The sequence below is a fragment of the Salminus brasiliensis genome, chromosome 6 (assembly GCF_030463535.1).
Source record: "Salminus brasiliensis chromosome 6, fSalBra1.hap2, whole genome shotgun sequence".
Taxonomy (NCBI): Eukaryota; Metazoa; Chordata; class Actinopteri; order Characiformes; family Bryconidae; genus Salminus; species Salminus brasiliensis.
This window is the reverse complement of record NC_132883.1, coordinates 33,617,252-33,641,136: the sequence shown is the minus strand read 5'-3', so window position 1 is coordinate 33,641,136 and position 23,885 is coordinate 33,617,252. Positions and strand designations below refer to the sequence as shown.

The 23,885-nt window shown below is 37.5% G+C and overlaps 2 protein-coding genes across 7 annotated transcripts in view; one reads left to right on the top strand and one right to left on the bottom strand.

Moving 5' to 3' along the window:
• Positions 1–451, bottom strand: part of bsna (bassoon presynaptic cytomatrix protein a) — a 135,266-nt gene extending 134,815 nt beyond the window's left edge. For all 6 annotated transcript variants that reach the window (XM_072682111.1, XM_072682113.1, XM_072682112.1 and 3 more), the window contains exon 1: positions 157–451. In XM_072682111.1, coding sequence (XP_072538212.1) covers positions 157–293 — 137 coding nt within the window. In that variant the 5' untranslated portion in view covers positions 294–451. The remainder of the gene's footprint in view (positions 1–156) is intronic.
• Positions 452–4,802: 4,351 nt separating this feature from the next.
• LOC140557574 (helicase ARIP4-like) overlaps positions 4,803–23,885 on the top strand; it is a 65,825-nt gene continuing 46,742 nt past the window's right edge. The window contains exons 1-2 of the mRNA XM_072682109.1: positions 4,803–4,911; positions 19,456–19,580. Coding sequence (XP_072538210.1) covers positions 19,478–19,580 — 103 coding nt within the window. The 5' untranslated portion in view covers positions 4,803–4,911; positions 19,456–19,477. The remainder of the gene's footprint in view (positions 4,912–19,455; positions 19,581–23,885) is intronic.

Genomic DNA, 23,885 nt, shown 5'->3' with positions numbered 1-23,885 from the left:
GGAACCCCAGGCAAAGTGAACCACGGAACCACTTTCAAGCATGGATTTACCTCAAAATCATTAGTGATGGGAAAACAAGCATATGTTGTTTTCTCCATCTAGAGGTGCTACCTCGATGGCTAAGGCTGTGGAAGAAGGTAGGCAGTTCTATCTTACCTGCTCATAGGCGCTCCAGCCGCTGCGCCATTGACGGGCTTGAGGAGCTGTCCGGAGCCCAGTGGTGCTGAAACGGAGCCCGGCGCTCCCGCCATCCCCACCACGTCCCCGCCCTCCAGACTAGCTTCGTTACCCATCGCCTCCTTTCCGTTGGCCGACCGAGGAGGTCGAGTGTCCTGTTGATATTTGTGAGATTAATATGTGTGTGTGTGTATGTGTGTGAAATAATAATAAAAAAAATCGCCAGCGGACTCAGCGATGCTCGTCTTCCGCCATCATCGCCCTAAGAGCGTTGGGCGCGCGCACGGAGCGAGTGCGAGCGCGCGCGTACCGGGAGAAGGCGGGGCGCGATGAAAGGGAATGGGTGGGTGGGGGGGGGGGGGGGGGGTAGAGATGGGGAACGCGCGCTTTACGTCAAGCACGTGAGAGAAGCGGGAGGCACGAGCGAAGTGGATTCTGTACGTGCTGAGCGGTCAAATGTGAGAGAAAAAACACTTCCCTGAGAGAGAGGTTGGAGGGGGAGGGGCATGTTCCTGCCTGCAGAGGGACTACCGGTTTTTATTTTTTCTTATTTTAATGTAGTCTTTTGTTGTTGTTGTTGTTGTATGTTATGTCCTAATATGTTGTCTATTATTCTTATTGCTATCAGGCTCCGGGGGTCTGGTGGTGTGTGTTTGATGGTCGCTGTCTGTAAGGAGTTGTTGTGTTCTCCCCGTGTCTCTGCATGGGTGTCCTCCAGATACTATGATTTCTCCCGGAAACACACATGCTAGGTGGACTGGCTAAATTCTGCTAAATTGCTGAATTGAGTGTGTGTAAGTGAACGGGTGTGAAAGAAGCATGTGGACTGGCACGGTGATATTACAAGGTTTTACACACATATGACACTACACACTCATAAGCATTGCCCTGTCTGCTTCACCAGAGTTAAATATTGCAGAAACCAATCACTTCTTAGTTCTTATATATAATGGTATATAATAAGAATAATACAATTATGTATATTAACATCATATATGCATTACTTTTGAATGGTAGTGTGGATTTCCATCAGGAAGAAGAGTGATAACAAACCGAGAGAAAAAAAACCTTCTTTCGGTTTGCTATGACTCTTTTTCCTTTAAAACATTCAGGGCTTTTTCTATATTGAAAGCAGCCTCTCTTAGTAGACGTATATCAGTAGTCAGTCTGCAAACCTTATCTCTCTCTCTCTCTCTCTCTCTCTCTCTCTCTCTCTCTCTCTGTGCCTCTCTCTCTATTTTATTACACACACGCACACAAACAAGAGCACGCATGCCCTAAGGCTAAAGCCAGAGATGAGGAAACACCCTTCTAGTACCTCCATGCTCTCCAAACAGAACGAGGGGTTCAGGAGGCTTTAATATTTTACTGAATAAAACATCCACCTTCGCAGCTTCAAATTCAAGGTGAACAGGGGTCTCTAGGAGAGGCAGGCATGCGTGAGGTTTGATCTCAGTACAGCCCCACACTGGAGTATCCGTGGAGAACCGCACCAGTCCGCCTCTGGCCCAGCACAATCACTCACTCTGACAGGTGTGGCTGGAGCAGGCAGCATTGCGCATACTCAAGGAGATTAAAATTAGGCATCTGCCAACAAGCCACTCCAGCCCATGCTCCAAGAAAACAGAAGTGGCCATTGGACAAGAAGGGTGGGATTGATTGATGAAGGGCTGGCGTTACTCAGCACTTGAGTCAGTCTGACAAGTTAAAGTAAAGGATGAGGAAGTAAGATCCTGCTGAAAAGTGGAATGAGTGAGCGGTCTTGCCCTTTATAAATCCACTGTAGTCAGGATTTCACCAACACCGACATAAAGGAGATTATATCTACCAATCAACCAACCAACCAACATACCTACCATCCTCCCTCCCTACCTACCTACCTACCTACCAACCTACCTACCTACCTACCTACCTTCCTACCAAACAATGATAAATGAACATACATACCTACCTCTTTAACTAAAAAAACAACCATAGACCCAACCTACCTATCTATATATCTACTTGCCTACCAACCAAACTACCTACCCACCTATCTACATATCTACCTACCACCAACAAACCAACCTACATACCTATCTACCTACCAACCAATCATTCACCAACATACCAACATAACTACATACCAACAACCTACCTATCTACCTACCAACCAACCATTCACCAACCTGCATACCAACATACCTACCTATCCACCTACCAACCAACCATTCACCAACCTACCTACCAACCAACATTTACCAACCTACCTACCAACCAGTCTATCTACCTACCAACCAACATTTACCAACCTACCTACCAATCTATCTACCTACCAACCAACATTCACCAACCTACCTACCTATCTACCTACCAACCAACATTTACCAACCTACCTACCAATCTATCTACCTACCAACCAACATTCACCAACCTACCTACCTATCTACCTACCAACCAACATTCACCAACCTACCTACCTATCTACCTACCAACCAACATTCACCAACCTATCTACCTACCAACCAATCTACCTACCTACCTACCAACCAACATTTACCAACCTACCTACCAATCTATCTACCTACCAACCAACATTCACCAACCTACCTACCTACCAACTAATCTACCTACCTATCTACCTACCAACCAACATTCACCAACCTACCTACCTACATAACAACCAACCTACATACCTACCAATCAATCAGTTAATCAATCAATCAATCAACATGTCTATCTATCTATCTATCTATCTATCTATCTATCTATCTATCTATCTATTTGTCTACCTGTATATCATATTTAATGAGCCCTTGAATCCTAAGAATCATGCTGTTTAAATGTAAATGCTGTTGTAAATTTGCAATTTAAGTCTGAATGTTGAAAGTTGAATGTTGTTGCTTTAAATTTGAATCTTACTGCCTAAAATTCAGTTTTGAACTGAAATATAATTATACAGAATAAATGCTGAATCTCATCTTACTTAGCATACAAATACGCCTTTAAACTTTAAAATAGGACTGATATGGCATATCACTAATACAAACACAACCAAAGCTGTAAACTTTTCATTATGCAAACAAATTTGCATTTAAACATGGATTTTCTGATCAGTTTATTTTGAGGTCAAAGTCTGTCACTGCAACAGTGTTAACTTCCGGAGTTCCACCAAATCCAGAACACAAGTCTAATGGTTGTGGGGTGTGGGTAGCCTATATAAGAGGGATACATATATAGCAGAAGGATTTTTTTTTTCATCCACATATTTATAAAAATACAGATGATGGATATTCTGCTTGTTGCTTATTATCAATATTTAAATATGAGGATCAGTTCTTAATAAGATCATAATACTGCTACTGCCATTTTACAGTATGTCATACTGTAGAGACCACATGAGCAAGCCGAGCAAGCAGGTCGATGTGGTTGAGGCAAGTGAGGCAAGTGTGAGATCATTTAGACAGACATTTTAGATGATATTAAGACCCTCAAATGTACTGATTTTTTTTACTCTTCTATCATTTGATGCAACACTCATTTTCAAACATCCACAAGCTTAGGTTTTAATGAAAAGGGCGTGATCAGTACGTTGCCTAAAGGAAACACTCGCTGCTTATTCTTTCATTAAGAAGTTTTTCTTCCATATTTCTAGGGTGAAGTGCTCCATCTGGTGGCCCTGTATAATATAGCAAGACGGACAAATACACTGGTAATTATGTGTGTGTGTGTGTGTGTGTGTGTGTGTGTGTATATATATATATATATATATATATATATATATATATATATATATATATATATACACTTAAACAAAACTCAGCCCATTTTCCATGATGCAGTGTAGCCTTAAATTTTGTTCCAATGATATCACATCAGGTTTACACATCAGATGCATTGACTAACATGGAGACCTTTTAAACCGAGTTACATATAAGTTATATTTGAACACACCTAAATAAATATAGAAATTAAAAAATACATTTGTTAAAATAAAATAAATAATAATCGTTTGTTTAGGACGTCCTTTATCAGCCACTAGAGGTCGCCACCTCCAAACTCACATTGCTCTCCGTACATTTTGTGAAACTTATTTACCCATTTTATCCTTTCTCCATGTTTACTTTTGGCGGGGAGGTGTTGTTTTGAAGGACTAGTTTGATCAAAAAAATATTTGTTTTTTTTTGTAAAAAAAAAAAAATAGAAAGAAAAGGAAAAACCCTTCTGTTGTGTATGAATTTTGAAAATTGCTAAAATTTGACTTTACATTATGAGAAAATTTATAACGGATGGAAATCAAGAATGAGTAATCTCAAACTATAATATACCCTTTTGGAACAAACTGAAAAAAAAAACATTTTGTAACCATTGTTTTGGTCGTATTAACTGTTCAAGCTACTTTAAAGACATTTTAGGTACATATATGTGGTTTAATGCAGCCTAGCTATTCTATAACTCGGATGTCTTTACTGTTATTGTAAAATGAGGAAAATAGTCAAAATGTAATAAGAAAACCTCTTTGAGTAGTTGTTTCTAAACTTTTGACCAGTACTACACGCTCCCCGTGTTTTGGAGCCCTGGGGTCCCGGAACTGTCGTGTTACTTTAGTAATTGAGGCGGGGACAGCCTTCGCAGTTGCGCTCAAACAAACTGAGGAGCAGGAGGGTGTTTATGACAGACTGCGGGGAAAAGTTGATGTAAAGCTGTCCAGCTCTGCTCGGCTGTGGTCTTTCTTCGCGCTGTTGACTGGAAGAGGTGAGCCGTTTGCCTGTGTGCTTTTTTGTCTCTCCTCAGCGTTAATCCACTGCTCACCGAGAACAGAGTTCCGCTACGGCTCGCTTTTCGCATCTTAGTGTGTTTGTGTTTTGTAAGTAGGGGAGAGGGATGATCTTGAGAACAGATCAATCCCCATCTGTTAATACACTCAGAAAAATAAAATAAATAAATAGCAAACAAACAAACAGTACGTCTTCAGCAGTTACGAAATATAAAAAACAAATATATAGGTCAAGAGTATGTACCTTTCCCCAGAAAAATTAATTAGAGTTTGCCTATGAAACTGAATTTCTGCATAAAATTTAATAAGATAGAATTAAGTCACAGGGTATTTTGATTTTAAATGTCCTCTTTTACTGAAACTGAGTCAGAATTTCTCACAGTATTGGTGATATTAACCAGACATCTAAAGGGACATAGTATATTTCTGCTCAACAAATACACTATTGGGATACCTGCTCATTCATTGTTTTTCAAGGGTATTATTAAGAGTAACTGGGGATGGCTTTCTACTAGATTCTGGAGCATTGTTGTAAGGATTTGATTGCATTCAGTTAGCGAGGTTAGTTAGTTTGATTGCATTCTGTTTGTGAGGTTAGGATGCTGGATGATTATCACCCCAACCCATCCCCACCTCATCGTAAAAGTTGTGGATGGAGCACCATCATTCCGGAGAACACAGTTCTCTCTATAGCACAATGTTGGGGGGCTTTATGCTGTCTAATGCACAATATGTTTATGATTTTGGCCTAAATATTTGTATTTTTTTTATCCATTCATGGCTGAGAGAGATGCAGTTTTTTTTTTATCACTGTTTTAAATAAATATATTAAACATATTGGTTCAGGGGTCATTTTGGATCGCACATAGAGTGGCTGTATTTGTGCTACAGCCGAAATGACCACAGGTGCTATCAGCAAAAGTGTAAAGAAATTACTGTTAAGTTACAGTACAATTCACCATTTCATGTTAAATTATTCTGACACTATGAATTCACATCACAGTTGTGCAGAGATTTAGAAAAATCAGTGGGATACAAATGGGTATCTATACAGAACCTTTTTTCCACTTACTTTTTTACTTTTTTCCGTTACTACGACTTAATGCCTCCAGTAAGTAGTAGTTGTTACTTAACATTATTAAATGTCTTTGTAATCATGGCACAGTACATTGCCTGTAACTTGCCTAAAGTGAGGTTTTCGCTTTATTTACTGCGGTGGTGTCTGCAAAAAAATAGCTTGTCCAAAACTACCAGTAAACCTACTTATTTTCTCAATTTTAATATGCAATCTTGATCATCATAAAATAATAAAACAAAAAAAGATTATAAAAAAATACCTCAGACTATATGCAGTTAGCACAGACACTGTTTCTAAAGTGTGTATGCAATATATTTTACCTCAAAAGCATCCACTTGTACATTGCACCACTGTGCACAGTTGTAAACCAGTAGGAAACTAACCTTTGGGTTTGTCCTTAGTGTTCTACTGAACTGGTAACTTATTAGTCATAATTCTTTTTGTAACTGCACTTAGTTTTCAGACCTGTGTGAGATTTTTTTTTTATCCATCAAAAACAGCAGGCATAAGTATTTATTACAATATTTCCAGCAACAGCACAAAGCTGTGTGATGATGCACGTGAATCAAAAATTTTTTTGAGAATCATTCCTAATACGTGTTTAAAATAGTCCTAAAAAATTGGCTACTATCTACTATCTTATAAATGCATTAGATTTAATTAAATGTTTTACTTAATGGTTTACGTGAGATAAATAAGTAATGTGTGATTTATTAAAATCAAATTACATTTGATTAAACTTTTTTTTTTTTACACAAAATACATGACAAGTTTTAGCACTGTTTATTATGTACAGCTGTATATAAGCTTTTGGAACTAACAATTTTAACATGAGATTGTGATGCAGCAAAACTGTCTAACAGGTGTATATCTGTTTAAAAAAAAACACCACATTTGTAAGATGGATTACTGTAGTATTTAATTTATGAAAAAATGACATTGAGAATATGAAGAATTATAATTTTAAAGCATACATTAACTATTATGTCTGGATGGTTTTCACTTAATAAATGTACCACTTTCATACATTTTGTAAATACTATTAGGACCAGCATTTATAGTAATAAGAAATATTATTATTATTATTATTAATTTAGTAATGGAGTATTAATTTTTGTAACTGAGTGTCTTGCTATCCCTTTCTGCTGTTACACTGGGAATTTCCCCACTGCGGGACTAATAAAGGACTATCTTATCTTATTAGAGCACCCAGCATGTTTGTGGACACCCCTTCTAATAGTCGCATTCAACTACTTTAAGTTGCACCCATTGCTGACAGAGGTGTAGTAGTGCATACACACAGCTTGTCTAATCCCTGTAGAGAAGGATTGGCAATAGTATAAACAGGCATGAGCTAGAGGGGTCTAAAGCCCTCCAGCATCGAGCTGTGGAGCAGTGGAGCAGTGGAACTGTGTTCTGTGGAATGTCTATCCAGTACTTTTGGGATGGGTTGGGGATCAGGTAGGAGGATGGTCATCCACCATTCTGACCTCATTAATGCTTTTGTCACTGAATGCAGTCAGTTCCTCACAGCAATGATCCAAAACCATGTCGAAAGCCTTCCCTGGACAGTAGGGACAGTTACCACAACAACGGCAGGATTTTCTTTAGTACCTTTAATATCTTTGATTTAGCAAGGAACAATGTATGCAGGTGTCTCAGTATATTTGTTCATATAGTGTTTATATACTGGGGTATTATTAGTTTGTGATGCTCACAACTAAGGTAGCCACTTTAGCCCAATGTAGCCATTTCTGTTTTGTGTTACCCTGATTTCTAGCAATGTTGTTCTGATTGTTGTGGTATGTAATATGATCTAATATGGCCGACAAACCTACTACTTTTTATGTTTGCGTGACATAGTGCTGCTATGGAAAATATAACGCATGAACAGAAGTACACATTAAACATTGTTTTCTATGAATTCTCTGATAGCGACAGTATCAGACAGATACATTTTACACAAGACACAAGATAGAAATACGCTCCTATACTACTCAAAGTAGTTTTTCCACTCTGGGTGTGTCCAGTGTAAAATGACAATCATCATGGAAGCGGTCCAGTGCACCACACACATCACGTTGTTTCTGGCGTGAAATGGCTTTATGCTATTGTGTCTGTTATGAAGCCATGGTAAAACACAGCACGGCTTAGAATCTAAACATTGGACACATTGGCTTCCTCGTGAAGATGCATTTTTGCGTAGTTGTTTCTGGTCTGAGTAGCACTCATTCTTCTGTTGTCTGTGTCCCTTCTTGACAGAACTATGTGACACAGACCCTCTTTACACAGTGCCTCTCATCTCATGAATTCTCTCTATCCTTACCCATTTGAATCTACAAAGAAATGGCAACAGCAAGGTCATGTGGTTATAAACAGAGAGAGTAGTTTTATGACCATGGATAATGAATAATGCAACATATTGCATTACACATAGCCACCACTATTTAGTTTTTGATATTTTTTGTGGGTTCCCAGAATTGTACATCTAGCACATTGAACAAGGGTTGCACTCAGCATTTTAAAGCTCCCACCTGCTGTGTGTTGATCATCGTTCGCAGTTTATCCATTAGTGTTGTGGGTTTTTAAGAGATCTTTCTGCAATTCTTGTTGTTTCAGTGCCATCATCAATATGAGAATACAAAGGAGCATCACCACAGAATCATTAGCCGACCAGCTGTGCTGCTAGGCAAGCATGGCCTTCAGTTATTTAGGTGGAGCAACTTCTTATACCCCAGTGTAACACTGACTGTGCATGCATGTATACACTAGCAGGGTAGCCTTGCATTTCTCACCTATCCAGCTGACCTTTCCCTTTACTTCTCTTTGGGCAACATTTTAAACATTCATTACAGTTAGATGTACAGTGGTAAGCAGAAGCTTGGGCACTCCTGGGAAAAATATATGTTGGTATGAATAGTTAGGTAAGTAAAAGATGACCTAAAAATTATGACCTTGCCTTTTTTCTTTTTCTGAGTCTACCCTTACTATCGCTCCAGTAACTACCAGTATTGGGCTCTGCATCCCACACAAAACTGAATTTTACTGAATTGTTTAGCCTGCCTGCAGCAGTGCTACCACCTAAAAAATAGGAAAGTTGTACACAGTAATTGTAAGCCTATTGTACTTTTAATATACATACAAGGACATAGCAAAAAATGCAACAGTTTGGACACCCCTGGTAAATGCAAATATGTTAACAAGTCCTCTACTCTACAAATGTTAACACAATTACTGTTGTTTATTTGCTTAATACAACATTTCAGCATATTATAAAGTGAGACCTGATTTTTTTCAGTAAATGTTAACTGGCCATACCAGGATATAATTCATGTCCATTTTTAATGAAGACTTTAACATTTAATTACATTTTTAAAATGTCTTTTTACTCTTTTAATGTCTTTAGGCTCGAACTCTTGAGGTGGCCCACTGTCTCTTGTGTGTTCTTATTTTTTTTAAATAAATACTCTTCAGTGTCTCTCTCTCTGGGCTTCGAGTGCAAGGTTCAGTCTGTTCCTGTTAACAGTCTCAATAGGAGGGCTCTCTGAGTGGGAGGTAGAGAGGTTGAGTGAGAGAGAGTGACTTAACGAAAAACACAAGGAGAACTCTGGCTGAATCTGTCATTGCTTCTGCCAGTTTTACCACCAGGTTTTTTTGGCCTGCACTATTTGTAACTTTTACTTAGTTACTTAGTTACCATAGTGATAACAAATGCTTAGAATTCATAGCTCATTGAGACAAGTAAAGAAATTCCGTCTAATCTTTTAATCAATACGACATTGTGCTTGTAAGTAGAAGAGATATTTTTAATTAGATTTTAAAATACTTTTATGTAAAAAAAAATTCTAGGCAGATATGATTGTAACACTACATTGTGGATTGTGATATCGAAAATTGCTAATTAAAATAAATTATTTATACATAATTTATACTAGGAAAATAATGTTAATAAAAATGTAGCTAAAGGCTACAGTAGTGATTGATCTTTTCCTAGCTACAGCTTTGCATGACATCTCATATTTCTAAAGGCCGATGGTGAATAAAAACAAATCTAAATCATAAAAAATTTATTTGGCTTTTTTGTGTCTTGATAGTTTCAAAAAAGCTTGAGTTAATTTCTCATATTCTGTTCCACCTTCAACTGTCCTTTTTTTTTTTTAAGTAGTGGAGTTAATGACAGAAGCCAGTTTTCTGTCAGAATTAAATTTAGTTCATTACAGCAATCAGTCACCATTATGGTTAAATGCAAAAAGGCTAATAATTGTAATTCAGCGTGTAGTTTATTGTGTGGTTTGAGTAGTATAGCAAAATAATGTGATGGCTGATATTTCTCGTTCAATTGTGCACCAGAAGCACCACAGTTTAAACTAATCTTGAATCCTGTGGCACTTGCCATTTCACAGTAGATGAAACTTAGTAAAGTTAAGAGAAAATATTAGTATAGTATAAAACTAATGTAAAAGTGTTTTCTAAAATAAGAATTTGAGGTTTTAAAATGTACTATTCTCTCCTGAGACCATGAAGTTCAGAGTCATTGCACTAGGCATTGGGCAAAGTCCAACAATTTGGAATGTTCTAAGGAAAAAGGAAAACCTAATATAAGTGCAAATCAGAGGCAAGCATCCAGAAATAGACTTAAGGCATATTTTTCTGCTTCCTGATCATGTAAGCGTTTCAACGCTACAGCAAATGGCATGGTTACAATGCCTGGTTAAAAATTAACACTCCAGTAGTTCATTCTCAAATCTTAAACATCATCATTTGAGGCGCAGCACTGATTCATGAGTTACTGGAGTGGCTCTTAGCACTATTTAGAGTCAGTTCCAGTCTATTTTTGTCTTCACTTTCCCCTTTCTTGTTCACTGAGGTTTTGATAGACAGAACCACTTCACTTTTTGAGTGTTAACTTTTATGTATATCCTGCATTTTGGTATATCGTTTGAGCTGGAGGTGGTTTAGATGGAAGGCATTTTTGTGTACTTTAAAGCTATTTTTGTTCTGAGCAGAGTGTTTTATTTCAGGAGAACATTTCATATAAACATGTTCAGCCTTTCAGTTTACTAAGGCATTTATTTCAACCTATAAAAATTATACAATCTATCACATGGGTGCTCAACTCTAGGCTTAGAGGGTGCATTGGGGGGTTCTTAGTGCCAGTGTAGGAGCCCATCTGCACCGTACATAGCACATTTTCTGCTCTATAAAAACATACTTTTCAGGAAACAACTCTTTAACTGTTGTAGCTTAAGTTATTAAGCATTTCATGACCTGATTCATGCATGTAGACATTAAAAAAGTCTTGGTGATTAGATTATTTGTTTTATACTATTTCAACATTTTGGATGTTGTGTTTTACATGTTGTGTAACTGTCTCAACTGTCCAGGGAAAGCTTTCTTCTTGTTTATTGACCATTGCTGTGAAGATTTAATTGCATTCATTAGAAGGGGAGTCCACAAAAAATTGTACATATGGCAGACTGTTGTAAAGTCCTATGTTCTCTTTTAAGTGGGCTGTAGTTTGTGGGGCTAAGGGAGGGTTAACGTGTCCCACGTTTTTATTGGTTTAAAAAAAAAAAAAAAGCAAGTGACATCAACAGAATACAGCAGTAGTCGTTTCACTCTTTAGCAACATGCAGTGCACTGTTATAGGCTGTTATAGGCAAAATTCTTGAAAGCTCTTATCACACGTTTCCACTGAGAGACAGAGATTTTTGCATGGCGGCTAGTTATGGCTACTTGTGCTGCAGCACCCTGAATATTGCGTTCATGAAAATATGAAAATATTTAGGAAAGTAGCATGGGTATTCAACATTTAAGCTAAAACTGGTCAAATGTTCCCTGTTCCACTGGCTGCTACACAAGCCCAAAGCATGATTGATCTACCCTCATGCTTAACAGTTGGAAAGGTATGTTTGTCATGAAATTTTGCACCCCCTTTTCTTCATCATCTAACCGGACTGAAATGCTTCCGGTTTGTTTAGATGTTCTTTTAAAATATTTGATGAGGAATTTTGTGAGGGTTTTTTTTATGGTAAATGTGGCTAATAAAATGGCCAGTAAAAATACCCCCTTTGCCCTTTGTTTTTACAGTAGATGATTGATTTAGTAGCAGGTCAGTAAAAGCAACATTAAAATTAGCGCCTCCAGTGAGAAATCGTGTTAAATATCAGATCAGTGTGTGACACAGTAGTTTACAGTCTGTGCTGCTGCTGTACACACAGCCAGATGTCAGTTGCAATTAATACTTGCAAATTCTGATTTATTGTAATTATCATAATTGTCAAAATTGTGCAGCCCTACCTCTAACATCTTAACGTCCAGCAGTTTGGAAACAGCTAGAAATGTATATTGTTTACATTGGCAGAATTATTTGTGTGTCTGTGTGTACAAAAAAAGAGAGAAAAAAAGTGTGTGTGTGTGTGTGTGTGTGTGTGTGTGTGTGTGTGTGTGTGTGTGTGTGTGACTTTCTCATGTTCCCTTGTTGTTGTTGTTGTTGTTTTTTTCTTTCTTTCATGTTTTTGTTGTTAATTTGTGTCCTTGGCTCAAGACCCTTTTCCCTGTCCCGACACAAAGGAACACTCAATCATTTTTCAATCTGATCTCTGTCTGCTGCACCTGTTGCCTACAGTAAGTTACTACAGACAATGCACTTTCCTGTGCTTAGTCCCTGGTAAAAGAACTGAGGACCCATTAATGAATGGGCAGGAGCTGAAACCTTATCAAAGTATTATAAGTTCAAAGTCATGACAAAGGACATTGTTCGAGCCAATATTTATATTTTAAACCAAAATGCTCTGAAAGTCTTTAAAGTCAAACTTAATCTAACCATTATTCCTGGGAGATTTGCTTCAGGTTGCTCTAGTTTGTTGGACATAAATTAATCATGGATCATTACAAATATATATATAAATAAAAATAGAAAGCAGAAATCCTGTATAAAAAAAAAAGATGCATCAACATAATCATGTGTCATGGCATTGCAGCCATCTGAACCGTAATTGAATCGAATTGTGAAGTGCCTCGAGATTCCCACCCCTAAAGTTTAATATTTTAATATCTCCAAAAGAGGTCAGTGGTTATCCAGTTAAACATCTATGGCGAAACTCAACTTTGGCCAAAATTAATGTAGTTCTAAAGACACACTCTTTCAATTGTGCAAAAACATTTACAGCAGGCAGGATTGAAATGAACAGTATTTTGATACATAGTAATATTTAGATTTTAGTAAAATTCAAAGTTTTCTTGACTTGACTGGGGGCTGACCGTTACTAATAATGATGACCCACGGTCATATTGGTGAAAATATCACTGAAGACATGCTGCATTTTTGGCTGCAGCATCATTAGGATTCAAGCTCACAATCTCTTGATGATAGCCCATCTGGGGCTCCCCCTTGAGATTGTTAGGTCTCCAAACAAAACCTATTTAGAGAAATAAAAAAATATATATATAAGGAAATGAACAGGGATTCAATTAGCTTTCTGATAATGAAGATCTTAAGAAGTGTGAAAATTAAGTATTATTGTAGTTATATATAACAATAGAGCGCTGCTGAAAGAAAACCATAGATTTGGCCCTTGATTGGATCTATACATTGAGGTAAATGGCACCTACATGTTGCTAAATGTCAGTCATATACAAATGAATTTCGGTGAGCCTTAAGAAAACCTTTTTATAAATGACTTCTAATTGGGAATTTTTGAATTTTCATTATTGCAACTGTGCCTAGACCTTGGATGCAACTGCACCCAGAATGTCTACAGTACAGCTTTAATTAGCCACCTTTTTGTCCATCCAGGGTGGGATTAAGACAAGCACATTCTGATTGGTTATAGAGGACTTGAGTTAGGGTAGTGCTGAGGCTATGACTGGTTTGTTGAACACAGAAGTAGGTAGGGATTATAAGTAAGTATTCTCAGGGGACTATGAATAGCTGGCGTTTCTAGGACAACACTGTTCTCAGAGGCTGGACGTTATTTAAGAAGAATGGCTTTCTTTAAATAGGCTTATTAGTGCAGTTATTTCGAGCCTTGCTCTTTCTGCTTGTCAATGTGTTGACTGTGAAAATACAGCCAATGTCAACTACAGATAGGTTGTGTTTTTGTTAACATGAAGCATCTAATACTAAAATACTATTAGCATTGCTAGTTTACCATATTCTAATGCAATTAACATTTTGAATGTCCAGTGTTCTCTGGATGTCATTAATTATTCATTTATTTTTGGATTTCTGAATTAACATTACGACCAAGGCATGGTGTGTGGACCAATATAAATATAATTTCTTATGTAGATTAAAACTGAAATTTCTGTACTTAATTGAAAAGATTGAGATGTTGAGAGAACATCAAGATTGTCTATTGCTGCCTCTTCTTAGACTGTTTTATTTTATCTTTTTTTTTTTTTGCATTATATCCCCTTCTATTACCTATCATTTATGTATTTTTGTATTTCTGCTACTTGAGAATATTTTTTACATTGTTTTCATAGGTTTAAAGGTTATTGGACTTGCCAATAACAAATTCTTGTGCAGGCGTGGCCCGCTCCCTCATTATTCCATGGCATATTTAGGAGATAATTCCTGTCCAATAAACAGAATTAGAAAAGGCATTAGGGCCTCTTCTCGAAGATTTGTAAGGTATTTTCACTCAACAAACTTAATTGAACAGGGACACCCAAACAATGACTATATGTAATACAAATACAGTATATTAACCATTTCTTTGCATGTATTTGCTAATACACCAACTACATCGTAAGTATCAGACGATAAAGTATGACGATAAAGGACACACTCCATAAGAAAGCATGCATTAACAGATGAAAAAGAAGATGAACCCACAGTGCTCTTTGTAGATCATAGCAAATGTTACAATAGAAACCTGGGCATTTTAAGCTCTCTAGGTGTCCATCAAAGTGCCAGGGTGAGGGTGACCTTTCAAAAGGGAACCCATTCAATATGCCATCGTAACATGTCAATTATTTCATATTTATTTTTGTGCCTCCTGTGGAAAGTTTAAGTGAGATCTTCTCTTAGTATTGCTAAATGAGATGAATATAATGATGTTTAGAGGAAAGGGAGGGAAATAGACAAAGATTGCAGGGAATTTTTTTCCCTCAAAAATTCACTGCTAGGTTATGGCTGTATTAGCCAGCTCTTATGTAACTGTGCTCTTATGCAAGCTGCTGTCTTTCATTTCTCTGCACTTGTTTTATTTTTCTTTCTGTTGGTGCTTTTTTTTTCCTGCACTTGATGAAACTCTCTCTCTCTCTCTCTCTCTCTCTCCACCTTACCACCTCCCTGCTTCTATCACTCTCCTTGCTTCCTTGCTTTGTCTTGTTGTTTGTGATTAATTCTCTCTTAAGAACATTAGACCACTGTCTGTCAGTGTGTTTTTCAGTGTACGTTAGCTCTTATCCTCCACCACCCAACTTCTTATATATCAGTATAGGCACATAGACTTTTTGTTTTTTTAACATGTATTCATACCCTGTAGATTATCATAGAAAGTTATATGACGTATGTCTGCAGTAGCTATTGTAGCTTTCAAGCTGAACTTGTAGCTTGGGTGAGTCGTGGGTGAAAGTTCATGTTAAACATTCCACCAGGTTCACCCCAGCCCCTCCCCCATCCCTACTGCCCTCTCCACCGTGTAGCATGAACTCGGTACCCTCCAGTAAGGTCAGCAAGTTCATCCTTCTTCCTCCTCATTGAGTGGCGCATACCTTTTATATGTCAGCCCATTAAACCTCATTGTACATATAGTCTTTTCCACCTTTATTCATCAATTCTTTTCAATTTCAAACAGTTCAAATAGTAGTTGCTGCATTAGGATTAATAACAGAAGAACAAATCTAGGGTCACATTAAGAGACTGTCAAAATATTATTGTAAATTATTAGTATTTATTGAATAAAATGTTTTAAGATGCACTTATACGGTTATTTTTTACTTTATAAGCGGTATCGCAATAACGGGCTGAAACGTTCTGCAGTATGAGGTAACTTACAGTGTGTACAGCAGGAAGCAAATCATTACATAATATACAATTACTCAAATAAGGGAAGCTACTAGTTTAACTAATCTAGTCCCTAGATAAGTGCTTCTGTTTGTTTTTTGTTTAGTTTTTTTATACTGTGACTTGACCATGACAAACAGGAGTAACCTTCCCAAAAGCATCATAGAGTATTCTTTAAATACCTCTTTGTTTAGGGAGCCAGTAAACCCAGTGAATAAATACGTGCTTCATAACATGTCTCTGCCCTGTGTTACACTTGATGACAGACTGTGGCTACATTTGGCTTTTCCTTTCATTCAAATGTCCTTTTGTTTTTTGTTTGTGTCCTGCAATTTTTTATTAAAACCCCCTTAAAAGCCTTAAAAGAATTGTCTAGACACTAACTGTTAAAAATACGTTTATTGATATTTGTTTTTATGTAACCACTTTTTCTGTGAAGAAAAGGCTGTTTACAAAAGTATTCAGAGCAGAAGCTGTTAGTGCACATGGATGATGGCTGTGAATTTTGACTTGCACTGCAATGCACTGAACGTGCATATTAGTTTGCAATGCTGAATACTTTTGCAAGGCACTGTATGTTTTACAGATCACAGAAAATACTGGCATTTTTTTTGCACTTTCATTTTTAAGTGGCTTGTTAATCTCAAAGATCATCAATACTTAGCTCAGATCTGCCATGGAATGTCTGGCAATGCTTCACAGATATCTAATTCCTGGACAAATAGCAACAGTTCTAAAATAAGCTCAAACCAAACAGATCAAAAGTGTTTGCCTTCACAAGATAAGTGCTTTGTCTGGCTTCATTATCCCATTAATGTTTAACGACTAATTTAGGTTGATTAAAAAAAAAATCCCCAGAACTTTTTGCGATGATCTAAAGCAGGGGTAACCAACCCTAGTTTTCATTGTAGCCAAGCAGAGGCACAGCCAAGCTTAGTTTAAGCAATTGGTCTCAGTTTTCAAATAGCTGATAGAACATGCCTTCACGATTGGAATGAAAATTTGCAGAGGCCCTTTGTGGAGAAGTGACTAAAATTGTTTGATTAGTAAACCTACATAAACATTTATAAAGACTTATTCCAACAAGTCCAAAGTGTCCGTCGTGATAAAGGCTACTTTGGTCAATTGTGATATGATTTCACCTCGGTAGGTGTAAAGACAACTGATGCAAATTGAAATACACTTTTATAAATATTTATGTAGGTTTATTCACATTGTCTTGAAGGTATCATGTAGTTTTACAAATAATAAAGCCAGTAGAATGTATGCTGAATTTGGCTTCGTATTTGTCAGCTCCTTCCATCTCAGATGGTGCAGCAGTTATATTCTGGCAGCTGTAGGTTTAAGGTGGAACAGCTACATTAACATTTACATTACTTGGCTGATACTCTTATCCTGAACCATTTACATTTATGCCATGTTACACAGGTAAACAAATGTAATGTAATGTGTAGGTTGTTGGTGTAGGTTGGTGTGCTTACCTGGCCGGGTAATTGAACCCTATGGGGGTTTCTATGGGGAAAGCAGTGATGTTGCCCACTACGCTACACCAACTACAGAAGTAATAAGTTGACATCTACCTAATGATTTAGGCATGACGTCTTGGGGCTGATAAGGACAGACCAGCATTAACTAAGGTGTAAATGTGCTGCTACTTATTCATCTAGTTATATCTATGAAATAAAGGTGTGTTGCACCATCCCACACAATTTTGCCAGACGAACTCTGCACCTGCAGGACATATCACACTGGCTAAGAGCGACAGCTAGCCAGAGATGCTTTTTACCAGTTTACTAATGCTGTCCGATGTCCAACATATATACACACACACACACACGGACAAACTTGTTGGTTCCCCTTGGGTAATTAAAGAAAAACCCACAATGGTCACAGAAATAACTTGAATCTGACAAAAGAAGTAATAAATACAAATTCTATGAAAAGGAACAAATGAAAATCTGACATTGATATTGAACCATGCTTCAGCAGTATTATTTTAAAAAGTAAACTCATTACACAGGCCTAGACAAAAATGATAGTACCCCTAAAAATAATGTGACCAAAGGCACATGTTAAATCAAGGTGTGTCCACTAATTAGCATCACAGGTGTCTACAATCTTGTAATCAGTCAGTGGGCCTATATATAGGGCTACAGGTAGTCACTGTGCTGTTTGGCGACATGGTGTGTAGAGATTAGAAAGAAAATTATAGACAGACATGTTAAAGGTAAAGGTTATAAGACTAGATCTCCAAGCAGCTTGATGTTTCTGTGACTACAATTGCACATATTATTCAGAAATTTAAGATCCATGGGACTGTAGCCAACCTCCCTGGACGTGGCCACAGGAGGAAAATTGATGACAAATCAAAGAGACAGACAATACAAATGGCAACAAAAGAGCCCAGAAAAACAGATTAAAAGGTGAACTTCAAGCTCAAGGAACATCATTGTTAGATCGCACCATCCGTCATTGTTTGTGCCAAAGTGGACTTCATGGGAGACGACGAAGGAGGACACCATTGTTGAAAACAAATCATAAAAAAACCAGACTGGAATTTGCCAAACTACATGTTGACAAGCCCCAAACCTTCTGGGAGAATGTCCTATGGACAGATGAGACAAAAATGGAACTTTTTGCCAAGGCACATCAACTCTATGTGCACAGATGGAAAAATGAAACATATCAAGAAAAGAACACTGTCCCTACTGTGAAACATGGAGGAGGCTCTGTTATGTTCTGGGGCTGCTTTGCTGCATATGGCACAGGGTGTCTTGAATCTGTGCAAGGTACAATGAAATCTCAAGACTATTAAGGGATTCTAGAGAGAAATGTGCTGCCCAGTGTCAGAAAACTTGGTCTTAGTCGTAGGTCATGGGTCTTACAACAGGATAATAAACACCCAAGAATGGCAAAGAGGAAAACACTGGACTATTCTGAAGTGGCCTTCTATGAGCCCTGACCTAAATCCTATTGCGCATTTTTGGAAGGAGCTGAAACATGCCGTCTGGAAAAGGCACCCTTCAAACCTGAGTCAACTGGAGTTTGCTCATGAGGAGTGGGCCAAAATACCTGCTGAGAGATGTAGAAGTCTCATTGACAGTAAAAGGAATTATTTGATTGCAGTGATTGCCTTAAAAGGTTGTGCAACAAAATATTAAGGTAAGGGTACCATCACTTCTGTCCAGGCCTGTTTCATGAGTTTATTTTTTTAAATAATTCTATTGAAGCATGGTTGAAAAGCAATGTCTGACTTCCGTTGGTTATTTTTTATTTTTATTATTACTTTTGTCAGATTCAAATTATTGCTGTGACCATTGTGGGTTTTTCTTTCATTAACCGAGGGGTGCCAACAATTTTGTCCACGTATGTGTGTGTGTGTGTGTGTGTGTGTGTGTGTGTGTGTGTGTGTGTGTGTGTCTTTAGGCAAAGATGCTCAGGTGACAATATGGCACTGGAACAGCTCCCAGGACAAGATTTAGATGCTGAGCTCAGTGAAGAAGAAGAGTTGGACAAAGATGAGAAGGAGCATGATGAAGCTGGCTGTGCTGGTAAGTGAAAACAAAATGTAAAACATAGCTAATGTGAGATAAATTGGAAAGGTAGGTGAAACACTTAAAGCTAAGACTGTAATACTGTAGCTGACAAAGATGCATTGCATTACATTATTTGGAGACAAAGATTATAAAACATTTATATGCACACTGTGCAGTGTGGGAATCAGTTAAATGATTCTTGGAGTTTGCTGATTAAGAACTTTACATGGCATTATCCTGCCCATAGTGTATATACTTCAGAATAATAAAAATGTAATATTCTCTACGCTACTACTGAGTCAAAAGTTCTACATTACTGACTGACTACAAGCAGAAGAAAAACCTGTGATTGTGTGTGCACAATGACAAGAGCAAAACAACACGACAGTTGTTTCTGACTATGCTGCTGCATTTATAGCACCACCAGCAGAGCTCACATATCAAAGACCACTTTTGCATTGCCACATGCGATTTGCAAAAGTAAGTTCTTATCTTTTCAAATCAGACCTGAGTTGCTTTCATATGTGGTCCTAGTTCAGGTAGACATGGACCATACCTCAATGTTTGTTTTGCTCAAATAATAAACATTTGAATAATGAACATTTGTAGATAAAGGATCATTGCTATTGCTTTTGTTGCTGCATAGATATATCTCAAATTAGGCTTAATGTTAAATAGCTACCTACTACATAGGTTGTGGGGAAAAAATGGATTTTGTGCCCAAACAATACATTTAATACAGGGTCACTAGAAACCTTTAATAATATTATATATTTCTGCATAAAAGTAAACTCGCCTGGGTGAGTGGGCCTCCTTGCATTAACTGCCATTTTTTGGCCCTTCCACAATATTTCTTGACTTCAGTTTTTTCTGCTTTATCTATGTCTGTGTAGACGTATTGTACTGCTTAGGCTTCTTGTCTCACTGCAAGTCTTTAAAAACGTAAAAATGAGCCTTTGTACCCTTTTAGACCATCATTTTGCATCCCCAGGTTGTAACACCAAATTTTCAAGTTGGTTTGTAACACCATGTGATTTTAGGGCTGCTTGATATGTATGAATACCCACTGATGGATTTAGGACACACAACACTTTGGAACAACACCATGTTCTACAGATATTTTCTCTTAAAAAATAATGTATTTGTAATTCAGATGGACAGTGCCTTGCAAATTATTCACCCCTCTACCACAAACGCAGCAAGGCCATAGCGAACCCCACCCCCATCAGCTCTTGTCTCAAAAAATAATTTACACAGTTATTTTCAAAAGTTCTCCTCTCACCCTCCCAGACAGGCCTGCTAAAAGCAGAACTCTTTTCATTGTTGACTAGTGCATCTTCACTTCAGTCTTAGCTAAACTCTGAAGCTCCTTCAGAGTTGGGCCCTCTCTTGCTTCCCTCAGAAGTCATCTTCTTGCTCTGATGTTAAGTTTTGAAAGACCTCCATTTCTAGAAGTTGCCTTGATACTATGATGCCACATCTATTTCTTCACAATTGATTCAACAGTGCTCGCTTGGATTTTCAAACATTGGGTATTATTTTGCACCCCTTCCTTTCTTGTGCATTTTTAAAACTTCTAGTTGAGTGTCTGATTTCTATAGTATACCCTCTTTTGTCTTCATTTACGCAGATTCACAGTCTGACCAATGGTTTACAAGTTTTTAATAGTTTTTGAATAGTTTTTGAATGGTTTCAGGTAAGAAAAAGAGATTCATATTACAAACTAAACAATGCTGTTTGCAAAGCATTGTTTAGTGTGTAATTCTAATCTCTTTTTCTCATCTGAAACCATCATTTTGAGAATAAGACTTTATAATATTAACATACTATCATAATATTAACATAATATTAAAATGTTATTTATAATCCAGATTAATCTAAAGACAGTTTTTGATATCTTTAACTTTTTACTGAACGAAGTATATTAGAAGAGTGGCCTTCTTTGGTTTCGTTAGCTCATATTGGATAAGAGTTGTGGCATACATGCCACTAGCTGTTTCTTGTGGGCTAAAAAGTGGGATAGAAAACTTTTTAGATGATAGAATAGTCCAGAAAGTAGGGCACATTTCTTTTTTTGAAAGCATGGTTGACTGCTTAGCTATCCTGACCAGTTTTTGGAACTTCCTAATGGTTCTCTTATTTTACAAATTAGGGCTTTAACAATATTTGTGAAAACATTGAAGAAAACAGCTCCAATTAAACTAATTTTATTTTAGTTCAAGTGTGACAATGGAGAGGTGATAATCATATCCATCAGCAAGGCACTGTATAAATAAAGCTAGTGAAGTGCAACTATGAAATACAAGCAACATATGTTTAGATCTGTAAAAAGAAAATGTGGAGGAGGAAAAGAACAATGCTGCTAAGACTGGTTTAGCTGACAGAGGTGCTAACAAGGGCCCCTTGTTGTTTGGCTCGCCTTAGGCCCTGACAACCTCCTGAAAATGATTGGACCCAGTTAGAAACTTAGATCAAAATAATCTTCAGCTTGTAATTATGGCTTAAGGGATGTTTGAGTTGAGATTTATTTATGGCTTTTTATTCTGAGTTTATAGAAGCCCAGTCAATCTAAGGTTACATTTCAGACAGTCATGGGCAGGTGAACAAGATCAGGCTGTCCTTTTTGGCTCTGGTGTGGGTGCAACCTTTTGTCTTTTTTTTTTTTATATGTTTAAACATATGACTATTTGATCTTCATTTAAACAATATCGACAGGTGGAGGTAATATAACTAAACACACACAACTGAAGAATGTCTTTTCTCCTGTGAGGAAAAAGTTAAGACACCCCCACTTTTAATACTACTTGAAAAGCATTAGAATCAGCTGCAGATAATTAGAGCATCATTAGAGGAGATTTTAGAGGAGCCTGTCTTATGTCAACTTCAGAAATGTAGTTTGATTTGCTCTTTTGAGTGAGATCCAAATAACTTTTTGAGACCTTCGGAAAGGAGGTTGTAGATGCAAATGAGTCCGGGGAGGGATTTAAAAAAAATTAATCTCAGGACACCTCAAAGTCGTTCCAGTGTTCGCACAATAATTTACACATTCAGCAGCTGTCGACATGGCCATGTCAGGCCGTCCTAGCAAGTTTAGTCTAACATCAGAGTACAAAATGTAGAAAAAAGTCTCCAGCAATCCTAAAATGTCATCCCTGGATCTACAGGTAACTCCTGCCACAGTTGAAGTCAAAAGACGGCATCTACCATCAGAAAGAAAAAACATGTTTGGTTTTCATGGGAGAGTGTAAGAACGAAACCCTTGTTTTTCAAAAAATATATATTTTCAGAGAATATCTATACCAAGACCAGGGCAATGTGCGAACAAGAACCCATATCAACTATAAAGCATGGTGATAAAATGTCATGATTTAGACCTGGAGAACTCTCCAACAAAGAGCACGCTTAAGGATGTTAAATGTTAGACAATCTGTCTAAAAACTAAAACTGAAATGTCAAACATCTGAAAGAATTTTGCATGAATGAGAGGGGGGGCTTGGGGTGTCCTTACTTTTTTTTTTACATGACCATACATGTGCTGAGTCTCGAATATCCACCAGCTCCGTAATGTCGTCATGGAGAAGTGAAGCTTTTGGTAAAACCTGGAAACCTGTGAAGTTCTGGTAAACTCCATGCCCAGGAGAGTTCTGGAAAATAATGGTGGCCTCACAAAATTTTGACACTTCAGGAACTTTCACTAAAAGGTGTACTTTCATTGCAGGTGGTTTAGACATTAATGGCTGTATATTGAATTATTTTGAGGGAAGCATAAATTTACACTGTTATATAAGCTGCACACAGACTACTTTTCATTGTGTTAAAGTGTCATTTTGTCAGTGTTGTCCCATGAAAAGATATACTTAAATATCTGCAGAAATGTGAGGGGTGTACTTACTTTTGTGATACACTGTATTTAAACCTCTCTAAGCATGTCATCCATCAAACTGTAAAGTCTCTGGTTTCTTTTGTTTTTAGGTGGGATTCAGTGGTGTGCCAGCATGACCGTCTGAAGATGTGTCGCTGTCTTTTCTTTTAATTTAATTTTCCGGTTCCTCCATGAATCCCATTTAATTTCAGTCCAGATTTGATCAACTGGCTTGCAGAGGGCTGGATAGCTGGATGGAGGTCTAGGTGGATAGATGGTAAATAGAACTGATGTTGAGAAAGACAGAGAGAAAGAGAGAGGAAGTGAGAAAAGAGAGGATGAGAAAATGGATTTTTGCTTTTGTGTGTGTGTTTCTTTTTTCCTACTGGTCAGGTCTTGATGTGCCTGGTTTGTCAGCCTGACACGTTACACAAGCGGGTTATGAAAAAGACCCCCTC